General features: G+C 35.9%; 1 protein-coding gene across 1 annotated transcript in view; it reads right to left on the reverse strand.

Annotated features, from left to right (window-relative positions):
• Positions 1-12,659, reverse strand: part of BMPER (BMP binding endothelial regulator) — a 210,095-nt gene that overhangs the window by 74,915 nt on the left and 122,521 nt on the right. The window contains exons 12-13 of the mRNA XM_083376518.1: positions 11,937-12,266; positions 1,430-1,766 (exon numbers count right to left, since the gene is read on the reverse strand). Of these exons, the coding sequence (XP_083232644.1) occupies positions 1,430-1,766; positions 11,937-12,266 (667 nt within the window). The remainder of the gene's footprint in view (positions 1-1,429; positions 1,767-11,936; positions 12,267-12,659) is intronic.

Raw genomic sequence — 12,659 nt, forward strand, 5'->3', positions numbered from 1 at the left:
CCACTATGTTACTAGAATACTACATTATTTCATCAGCGGCTGCAGGAAAGAGTGAAGCCAGAAATTTGGGAGCTGCATTTATGTAATCAAATGGTACACCCCCATTCACAAAAATGCAAATGCATATAAAAGAACTAAGGAGTTGGAGCCCCTCCAATATGATCATGATAAAACATTTTTGAGTTCACAAAACATGAAGCTAATGGCTATGTTTGCCAGCCACGTGTACGGATGAAGTCTTATATAATTCTTTCCCTGGGGAAATCCACTATAAGTTATTAAATATTTCCTATAAATTTTTAGATGTGTAACATTGTGCATATTTTACATATTTCACATTGCAATTATATTTTACCAGGTTTCATCACTCCAAAATAGAAGAAATATTACAACTGTAACGAATAGATGAGAACTGGGAAACAAAGCCCTTGATTTAACACTGTTTACTAATGCCCATCTAGATTTCAAAGTAGAACACTGCAAGAACCACCCCAGTAACAGCAGTGCAATCATGACAAAGATATTGTTGTGTAACTTATTAAAATGGGGATACTTCTATGCACTATTATGCAATCCAAAAATTATAACTGTCTTTCTTTTGTATCAGCCAAAATCAAATGAAAAGAACATTTTTATGTTTCTTGTGGCATTCCTCTGATTCCAATTAAGGATCAGAAAAAGTTGTCTTCCTTCTGTTCAGGCATTATTATCTTGGCTTTGTCTTATATTTTTATATTGTAATTTTCCCTAACTTGTTTTCAGAGATTTTGGAATGAAAAAAATTCAGGTCTCCTTGACAGCCCAACGAATTATATTATACTACCATATTATCATTCTAAAACAGTAATTTCCAGCAAGATGCCTTTTTTTTTGTTTTCATTGCAGTTCGTAATGGACTTCTCAAAGTCTGCATAGGAGAATGGTAGTTTTCATAGAATTATAGAGCTAGTTGATCTGCATTTCTCCTATATCAGCAAAGCTAGTAGCAACCTCTCCACTACTTCAGGAATCAATTAGCAAGGTCAAAAAATGTGCAGCTTAGCAAACTTGTTAATATGAGTGCTAAAATATACACATCCAGTTTCTAAGATTAATGATAAGACCTAGCAGGCTTTCACTATCAAGTGTAGACTCTTGGAGAGTCGTATTAAGCAGATTTAGGACTAGATTACGGAATCATGGAAACTATGGACTTTAACACCTTATTTATCAATAAATCCATGTAGGGTGAGGATTTTTTTGAGTTCTTGCTGCCTGCCTGTTGAAGGAGTGGAGAGGTGGCTACTTGCTCTGTTGATTCAGGAGGAATGTGCACACGTTCCAGTTCTGAACTATTTGGCAAACTCACCATGCTCTTTCCTAGACTCTGGGAACAGTTTTACAACAGCTTGATTTATTTCCATTTCGCTCATCAAAAGGAAACACTTACCGATAAAACACAGTGTAGTCTACAGTTGAGTGGCAAATCTGAAAATCCCATGCTTTAAGCTTTTGGCATTCCCGATGAGCACGGAGTTTTACTCTCACAGTTCCTTGACACAATTCAGGAAATTGTTTCCTTGGAGGACGAGTACAGAATTCATTTGATTCCACACGCCAAGACTCAGCAAAGTCATCCACATCAAACTTAAAATGACCATCACCACCAATCAGATCATCTCTCTTGTGTCCATTATAGTTGCCGCACAGACCACAAAGCCGGCCTTTAAGATGAGGGGCAGCCATGACTTCAACAAAACTGTCTCCATCCCAAGAAATTTCTAATCCTAACGAAAAAGGCAAAGAAAAAAGGAGTTTAACAGCATATCTGATTACATGACCACATTTCCTATTATTTGAGTCTGATAACAACTCTATTTGATTTCTCCATTTGGTTGGGAGAAGTTTTTCAGATCTCTAAGAAAAGATACTTCTCCATTCTAATTCTTAGACTCCTTGACTAGAAATGCCTACTATTGTGCTTAATTTCTGAGCTATGGCCCATGATACACAATAGCTGAGATAAGATGAGAAAGCTGTTTCTAGCAGGGAGTTATCTAGCACTGTCCTTCTCCCTTTGGTATTCAGTTGCTTGATCTAAGGAGTTACAAGCAGGATTTTGCCTATAAATGAATCTTCTACCTGTTGTAAAATAATAATTATAACAACAACAACAATAATAATAATCTGTCCCGATACATTGTGCGACGCCACTTGACATGTCTACCTTAGAATTTCTGAAATTAAAACATTAAAATGGGAGGTTTACTTAAAAGCATGTTCAACATAAATGCATTTAGAAGTTATACATTTTAGTTTAGGAATGTGGTACTGGCTGCCCATTTATAGATGATTTTTTAATAGTGGAGAGCTAATATTAGAGACTACCTCCAATTGATCATCAATCTCCCAGATCACTACCCCTCAAATCAAAAGGTTCAAAATTACTCCTATCCATATTGTTTTTAGAGGGTTTTAATCTTCAGAGAAGAGACACATTCACTAAAGAATGTGTCCTAAAAGGTAAGTCAAAGGAAAACTTCAACCAACATCACTCTTTACCTACCAGGTTGGGGGGATGCATTGTAACATCATTTATCTCAAATTGGAAACATATTTCAATTCCCCGTGAGGTAAGAAAAAACTTGTTTATATGGAATCCAACATTACTTTGTACCACTTACTAAATTTTTAGAAAGAATAAACCAGAACGAAGCAACTCATGTAAGTTAATCTATTAAAGACAATTCTTCTAAACCTAAAATTGAATTCAAAACCAGTTAAACATAGAGGGTTTTTTTAAAGATATTTTGAAATGCTGAGGTTGGATTATAACTGCTTAGAATAAAGATAATATTATTCAGGATTATAGTTGCCTTGTTTACATTATTCCAAATTGCACTATATGCCTTGTCTTTTTATCTATGCATATCTAGAAAATTGATTTATTCATGTGTCAGTCATTCAGAGCGGGAATAAATATAGTGATTCAATGGAAGAGGATTTTTTAAAAAAACTCTTTAGCAGATGGGTATCAGTTAGATTGCTTTGATTTCCTCTTCTGAATGAATGAGTTCTCCGTTCTCTTAAATAGAAATCAGGATACAAGTAATTGATCAAATTAGAAGCCAAAGTCTAACATCCGTTCTTTCGGGAGATATGCAGAATAAGAGCATTCCTTTGTACCATTTTTCCAGTAACCTTTTTTGGACAAGTTAATCAATCCATGATTTAGTTTCTGAAATGGCACAAAATCCAATGTGATGAATTTGGAATACAGCCCAAATTTATGTACTGGGGGTTCCCAATTCTTCTGCAGTTTCCTTCCAAAGAAAAGGCATATACAAATGTTTCAAAAAATAAGGAGAATCCAAGTTCAAAGCTCTAACATAAAACAATAATGCTGGTCAATATTTTACCAATAATTGTACAATTGGTACAAAAACACAATCTTCCAGTTGAGGACAAAACTGAGAGACATCCTTGACAAGTGCAATGTATTCACAAGTGTAATATATTCACAAAACCATCCCTTTCCAGAATTATCTGCTATTTCTGACTTCTGTTCTCAAAACTCTTAACACTTACTGATTCATATAGAAAAACATATTTACTATTTAGTAACTTGATGACAGTTAAGTGGTCAAAAGGCATGTTTAAAAGAGCTGAGAAACCTGGCTCAGTATCTTTGTCATAGCTCTGCTGTATGTTAAGCAGTATGGTAGCCTTCACAAGAACAAAGCTATTGGAGGATATTATGTAGGTATCTTGTAATATGATCTTGTGAATTTATTTCCAGCTTAGCTTGCAGCAATCTTCTCCAATATATATATATATTTCCAAAGATACCCTAGGAGGAGAAGTTACATGGCAGGGATAGTCCTTAAAGCATAGACTTTTTAATTTCTAATTATGTTAGCAGTCTGTTATGTCTGTTTTACAGATATAGAAAGCTTTCATAAGCACATCACACATAAGCACATTTCATAAGCACATCACACATAAGCACATTAAAATGTGTAAACTATGTGTATGGCTTAGACCAGGGGTGTCAAACTCGCAACATTACGTGACACGTCGTGACGTCTCACATTTTTTTCCCATTGCGGCAATAGGGTGGGCATGGTTTTGCCATGATGCATCCAGCCCATGGGCCGGCAGTTTGACAGCCCTGGCTTAGACAGAACTCCCCAGTTTTGCTCTATGTGAAGAACCTTTTGTAGAAGAAGCTGAGATTGTACTTCAGGCTCCTCCCTCCATGTTAGTTAAAAAGATAGGTTTTACAGATTTGTTATGGTGTGGATTCAATTATTTCTGTACTTTTGGAAGCTGCTTAAAGCCAATTGGAAGTAGGGGACACATACATTTGTAAAATAAATTTAGTACTGTAAATACCCTGGACAGCAATTTTAAGTTTAAAAAAAATCATGTCAAAGATATAGTCTCAGAACTGACAGACCTGGTGAATATTCAACATGCTGGGCTTTGACTATAATAAAGATTTGTTTGATTGGTTGAATACTTATGCTACTTTGAATGGGCATATTTTAAATACATTTAATAAATAATAATATAGTAAATATCTCAGTGTCCAGATTTTCTAAATAATATGTAAGAAAACCTTTACAGCTATTACATGGCTTTACTTCTACTTAAATGATACAAGTTTTCACTGGGAAGAGTTAATGAGAAAAAAAATCCATTTCATTTGCACAAAATACCAAGAGAACTCTAATATCACCAATTGAAATAAAGTCAGTAAAGTTGAAAAAAAGAGGTGAATTTGAATAGACAAAGCATAGCATGGTGCTCTGAATCAGGTATGGCTTTTTCTTCTGATTTTAAATATTGATAAATGGAGCTTTTATCTCATTAGATCAATACATAAGATCTTTCTACAATGGTGCTATAATCACGTCATGAATTTGAAATAGCTGCTGCTTTCCATTATAACCATTAAGAGACTCCAAAGGTATAAGTAGTTCAGGTAGCCAATCAATTCATCCTCTTATGCAACCTGCCTCAGTATTATGTTAGGCTGCATTAATTTGGGCAGTAAAATTCAATGTTCATGGCAAAATTATCTGAGTATAATATATTGCAGTTACTCTTTAATAGAGGGCACCAATAGAGACCATGCTTGCCCCCTCTATTTTGAACAAAAAAAAATATTTTGTAGTTTTGATGAGCTGCAAGAAGAGGCAAACACAATAACAAAAAGATCAAAATTGTAGTTAATCGAAGCATCCATGATGATCCGCAAGAATTCAGTGGAATTTCATAATTGAATTGGCAGCGAACAGAGACACTCAATATGTTTTTAATTAGGCTTTATGAATAATGTTTCTCTTGTGTGCACTCTACAGGCGGCCACAGAATGTTTTGTCTTGTAACTCAGATGAAAAAGCTCAGAACTGAATCTTTACTTTGCAGAAGACAAAAGAACAGGTGTACAGTTTCTTGGCTCAGTGGAAGATGCTGTTAGGTCTTCAGTGCTTTTCGGAGATGATGATTGACCTTCACAATATCTTGCTTAGAGAATAAAGTTAACAGACCAGAGTTGAGAGTAGACAAAATAGAAAAGATTTGAGAATCCAGATCTCTGACCTACATCAAGAAAATACCATGGAAAGAACTGGATGGCAAAAGCAACCTTCTTCAACACTTTACTCTTCCCTTATATTGCTGATTTCCACTGTTTCTCTACCAAGAGTTCCAAATAGACATTTTCTATCTAATAAATAGTGGAAGAAAAGTTCAGAAAAGGGTGGAATTATATTTTTATTTGTGATTATGAATTTGAACGTATCTACATGTGTTTGCATTTTTAATTTTCTCAAAAAATAGAGAATTTTATACTCTTCCAGGAGCCTAAAACTGCTAATAACTTTTTTTAAGTCAAATCGAAATATCCACAAAAGTAATAAGTTTATTTATTAGATCAGCATAAAAGGAAGATTTATTTCAATCACACTAAGAGGAAAAATGAATAAGTAGTAGTTAGTCTTCTTTAAATGGAAAGATAGGATTGTGCGTTATTTCAATCTAAATTGTGCTTTTTGATCCATTAGGCACTTAAATAAATATTCTAACAGATATTTGTAAAAGGATGACTGATGATCCTTTATTCAGCACGTGTAAGCAGGAGACATTCTCAGGGAAGGATATTCACTGATTGGGACAAGGATCTAATTCTCAAATCATTGTACTTCAGCTATTACGGGACCCAAAATTTCCAAAACTGTTTGATTGTATGATGGAATGCATGGAAGAATGTATCCTGCAAATCAAGGGAGACCTTGTAATATATCTTTTTTTTTGGTCTTCTATTCCAGTCATGTTTTCCTTTTTATGTTTTTAGATGCTTTAGTTCTGAGTATGAACAGAACATTAACTTTGCTTCCCATTTAGTTACACAAGTAACTGATTTTAATGGTGACTAGGCAACCCATGCACCATTGGTCATGGTTGCCTTTACCTAAACAGGGAAACAAAATGACTGTGGATGGGCAAAAAAGCAGTGAGAATATGAGCAACTTCTGACGACCTGCTAGTTTCTCTATTGAATTTTCTTGTGGGAAGTTGACAGGAAGCATTGGAATTTTTCCTTCCTTCCTTCCTTCCTTCCTTCCTTCCTTCCTTCCTTCCTTCCTTCCTTCCTTCCTTCCTTCCTTTTCTTCCTTCCTTCCTTCCTTCCTTCTGCCTCCTCCCTACCTTTTCTCCCTTCCTTATACCCTTCCTTCCCTTCCTTCCTGACTGTTCCTGACTGTTCTTTCCTTCTTCGCCCCACCCCTCCCATTCCTCCATCCCTCATTCAAATTCCTGCCAGCTCTCCCATTTACTTGTGGGAAGCTTGTAGATAAAGTCAGTGGTGAAGCCAGCAGAAGAAAGAGATTGCCCCAAGTTCGAGGTCATTTGCTGGGTGGGGCAAAGGGGTATACTGAAGTATGCAAGAGATGGCACTTGTGTTGGTAGGGCACACAAGGGTGGCAAAGGTTGAGAAGGGTACATAGATGTTTGAGGAATGTGTAAGAAGTGCTATGTGGTTCAGGGAAGGTGTGGGAGAGATGTGCAGGTTGGGAAGAGTGCCTGGGGCTGCTTGGGAGTAAGTCAGGGAAGCGCACAGCGGGGCAATGTGGGCCAGGAACTATATCGCGCAGATCAGAGAAGGTGTGCAGTAGGGGGCGCGGATTAGGAAGATTGCATAGAGATTCCTTTCTCACTGTTCCTCCTAATTCTTTCTTTCTTCTCTCCCTCCATTCCTTCCTTCCTTCCCCCTTGCCTCCCCTCCCCTTCTCAGAAGCACACTAGTTGTTGCTGCTGGGTTGGAGAAGGAGTCAAAGATCACAAGAGTCTTTGGGAAACTGTCACAGAATGTTAAAAATGAGGATCACGTGACTGGCAACACTGAAGCAGCTACAATTTCCCCAAATTTCATTCCCTCAGGAGCCATGCATCTCTGGATTTTGACACATTCTGTAACTTAGTCCAAGTCAGATACCTTGGTTCAAAAATGTTTGCCTTATGATGCACTATTTCACTCAGATAAGGGCAATAGAAACACGAGTTTCATCAGTATATAGATGAAAATGAAATTAATATAAATTGAAATATTACACATTGGGTCTTAGATCATGATAAAACAGAATCAACAAGTTCTATGATGTCCTATTACATTCCATTCATTTTTTAAAGATTTATACGTACTTATGTAGGGCAAAAAGGTTTTTTGAATTTTTTACAAGTCGTAAGCAGAATATCTTCTTAAGTACATAAATTCAATCGCCTGAACTAGCTCCCAAGTACCTGAATCCCTGATAGACACCAACCCACTATTCTCTAAAATACAATGTGATACTTAGAATTGCACATTTTGTTTTCACAACATTCATAGATTAAGGAAAAGGACATCATACAATCTTCATAAACCAAGTCAATTAATTGACACCATTCTGTAAAAAAAGAAGAGTGAAAGGATTCATGTAGCATTATAAGCATTCAGCTTATAAACCAAAGTAAACACTATGTAAAAGTATTGTAGGCACTTCATCTCTTTTTTACTTTGCAAACTCCTTTGTCCACACGAGGAAGGGAAGTGGAAAGAAGTTGAAAGAAATGATCCTCTAGGCCTTTTTCCCCCACCAGAAAAAAAGACCAGGGGTGCTGGTTGGAAATTATATAAAAATGGCTACAATAAACTAACTGGACCATATGAACAGAACCCCTAGTTCAACCTTCCTCCTCACAAATAAATAAGGCCACAATTCATCTTTATAATGAGATTTCTGAGCATTTGATGGTTGACAGAGGACTTTCAAAATTCAGTTCATGTAAAATTGATACCCATAGACAACCCTATTAAATAAACCAATGAAACCTCTATTGTCATGTCTACTGGTCACCAATATAATTTTAAAGATTCAGCAACTTTCAGATGCCTATGCACTGTTATTTATCTATTCCTTAACTGTAGCTACAATTAGCTATCAATTTCCTGTTAAATAATATTTTATGATGCAAGACAGACTAAACACAAACACAGAAGTAAATTATTTCAGGAGAAAAAAATAACCCAGAGATATTACATACCTACTATCACACATTGAGGAATACAGCAAACAGTTCTTTCACATTTGGGATCTAGGATCACACCCACTTTGGATTCAACAATGAACATTCATGTGGATGAATCTGTTAAAATCTGCAGTAGTTCTCAAATTTTTCTTTACCATGGACCCCTTTAAATACCTTTTGTGGCCAAGGACTTTAGCCACAGACCCGCCAAGACTTAACTCAATATTTAAATCTTAACATTTCTTCAAGTTTTTGCAGACCTCATGTGATGAAATTGCATCCCCCACAGGGGTCCGCAGACCCCGGGTTGGAAACCACTGTGCTAAAGCCTTATGAATTTACTTTTTTTTACTAATCTTATTTGACATGGACATGTTTTATTAAATGTTTTCCTTGTACTATAAGCATTGGTAGAATGATGCTTACTTATTCCAGGACTTTCCTTTGACTATACCGATAGCTTGGAAAACTAGTAATCAAAGCCGTTTTTGGAGAGCCATAAGGTTGTTATGACAACCTTGTTATAAGGACAAAACTCTTGCTTGCCAGATTAGAAAAGCATGTAAGACTTTAAAATCTGTGTGTATTTTTTCATGTCTGTTATCTGCATAATCAAAGACCCAGATACTTTCAGATTCCCAATTTAAATGTAATATGTCCTGTTGCCAGGTGGAGAGGCATCAAAAAGAAATTCAGTATTTTCTTCTATTGCAAATCATGTTTCATTTGACATGAAATGGAAACCTCATGTTTTTTAAGCTTCCTTGATCTGTTTCACAAGCCCTGCCTCTAGCAATATTTTAAAATATGGTCTGATCCACTTTATCAGGGATCCTTGGTAAATAGTTTTTTCCCCAGTGCAAATAGATTTAGGTTTTTTTAAAATCTAAGAAAGAAGTTAATTGAAGAAAGTATACCTTCATCCCAATGTGTACATCAATATAATAAAATCTTGGAACAAAATACTTTTGTATTTTTCTTTTTTTGTTTTGTTTTGTTTTTTACTGTAGTTCTATTTGGTGCTGGGCTTTAGTCAAGCAGCGAGGAAAAGCATTTATGTGGCTTATCTAATATTCTGTTAATTGTAATGTTCTGTAATGTACGGAGATAGAGAGACAGAGATAGAGAGGTGTATTGCATATACAGATATTCCTTGTTTAGCAGCCACAATTAGAACTGGAAACTTGGTCATTAAGTGAGGTGGTTGCTAAGTAAAACTGCAATTGTGCTTATGATCTTACTTCAGTTTTCTTTTGCTTTGCAGACTTGTGAAGGTTATAAATATGTGGACTGGTTGCAAACTTACTTTTTCATCATCACTGTAATTGCAAATGGTCACTAAACATGCTAATTGTTAAACAAGGGTATACTGTATATACTTGTACCTAAACTTAAACTTTTGTTATTCTGTATTCTACTAATAGTGAAAATAGAAGCAATTCTAGATATGTATTTTAATGTTTTTTTAAAAGATTAAATATAGAATCAGCTAAGGCTTTAGCCAGTTAATAAAAAAATGATGTTTGGCCACGGATGCAGTGGTTTTGGTAATAATCAGTCATCTGCTCATCCACTCTGCTCACTCAAGGATTATTCTACTCATAGCTTGTGAGAAGTTTTAATAATCAATTAGGAAGCATTATATATGCTTTAAACCTAGGCAGCCTAAAAAATTGGATAATCCATATACCCATCTCTAGAGCTTGTGACTTACTAAGCTAAATTTAGTCAATCAGCCATGTATCTAATCTGGTAAATGCTTCACAACTCTGATGTATTTATATTCCAAGACAAGAATGAAAAACAAAGTGAATTCAATTATCCATGTTTAGCACAAAACATGTTTTATGGATTATGCTGAATTATCTTAGAGACTGTCCTCTCCTTACTACTTTTGTTTAATTATTTATGAAATTCAAATCTGAATTTTCAGAGCTGCTTTATCCCAGATTAATACTACTACTACTACTACTACTAATAGTAATAATAATAATAACAACAACAACAATAATAACAACAATAATAATATCACTGTACCAGGAGATGCCAGAGTCGAAGAAAAAGAACTGGAAAAAATTACGAAATACTGCGACCTGGCCATCGAAACTGCACGATTATGGATGAAACATGTAACAGTGATACCCATTGTCATCGGGGCACTGGGAACTATGTCCAAAAACTTTGAAAAATACATCAAGAAACTGCAGCTTCCTGCAATAACTCCACCAAAGCTACAAAAAACTGTGCTACTCAGAACATCTTACATTTTAAGGAGATACCTGGTTGATACCTAGGTTGCTGGCAGCAACCCGTGTCAATCATTAGTGCCAGTCAATCTGAGTGTTCAGTTGACTGAGTTTCATCTTTTATGAATAAAAGTTTTATAATAATAATAATAAATTTGGAAGGGACCTTGGAAGTCATCTAATCCAACCCCCTGCTCAGGCAGGAAACCCTATACCATTTCAGACAAATGACTGTCCAGTCTCTTCTTAAAAACTTCCAGTTTTGGAGCATTCACCACTTCTGGAGGCAGGTTGTTCCACTGGTTAATTGTTCTAATTGTCAGGAAGTTTCTCCTTAGTTCTAGGTTGCTTCTCTCCTTGATTAGTTTCCATCCGCTGCTTCTTGTCCTGCCTTCAGGAGCCTTGGAGACTCCCTCATCTTTGTGACAGCTCCTGAGATATTGGAATACTGCTATCATGTTACCCCTAGTCCTTCTTTTAATTAAACTAGACATACCCAATTCCAGCAACCGTTCCTTATATGTTTTAGCCTCCAGTCCTCTGATCATCTTTGTTGCTCTTCTCTGTACTCTTTCTAGAGTATCAACATCTTTTTAACATCATGGTGACCAAAACTGGATGCAGTATTCCAAATGTGGCCTTACCAAGGCATTGCAAAGTAGTATCAATACTTCATGTGATCTTGATTCAAAAACCCATCAAATACCCATCAAATTCTTGTTCATCAAAAACCTATCAAATTCTTGTTCCTCTGGTTTGTTTCATAAAGACCCTAAAAAAATAGAACATTCTTACTTTTTTAGGCTGCTTTGGATATTTTAATTACACTGAGTTCCCTACTTATTGTTTCTATTGGATTACTTTTTGATGTTAGCTATTCTGAGTTCTACTTTATTGTCTTGCCATCCTCAACCTAGTCCCTCCAGATATATTAGAACTGAAACTTTCTCCATTACAACTAGAATCCCATACATCTATAGGATCCCATGTTTGGGAAAATGCAGTAATGGAAAACTAGAATTCCCATCATCTTAATAAATCGAGATGACCTTATTGCAGAATGTGGAAACTTAAATTATATTTCATTGTGGTGTTATCATGGAGAATTTAGTAGAAGGCCATATATTATAGTCCCACCTGCTTTGGTTGTCACTTTCAACAGATATCCTTCCAAGTCAATGTGAAAATGTGGTGTCTCATATGGTAGAGAAATGCGAGTCCTATTCCACTTCACTGTGAGATGCTGATGGAGGCTGACAGTGCTGCTGCCCAGCACAAGGTCTACAGATTTTGTCCAGGAAAATGAACGAGTCCTTCGGGCATCATTCTTTACCAGCACCTGGAATGGTGAGGTAGTGGAAGTGCAGTCTTTTGTCAAAACGTACTGACATGTTCCCTGAAAGTTAAATGTCCGTCCATCAAAAGTGTTGTAGTGGGGATCTCCAAATACAGTACAAACTCCAGGCTCTGCAAGTGAGTGAGAAACAAAGGCAACATCAAAACCAATTTCAGAATTTGGAAAGGTAGGTATTAGATGGATGTAAAAACTCTTCCAACATTAAGGAAAACTTCATTACTTATATTTTGAAGTACAAGAGACACCTTAAACCAAGAATGTATAAAGACATGTGTCTGGAAACATCAAAGCCATACAGGTACATTCATCTGAAAAGCCATATTAACTGTTGCTCTTTATCAAAAGTATTTCAATGAAAAACATGGATTTAATTCCATGAAACATCTGGAATGATCCTAAACTGGCATAACAATATAACCAGACTGGCTTCTCTACATTACAAATATGCATTGGGGGACCGATAAATTATAAAAACAATGCATAAAATCATACTTTTCTTTAAT

This window comes from Vipera ursinii (assembly GCF_947247035.1).
Source record: "Vipera ursinii genome assembly, chromosome: Z".
NCBI lineage: Eukaryota > Metazoa > Chordata > Lepidosauria > Squamata > Viperidae > Vipera > Vipera ursinii.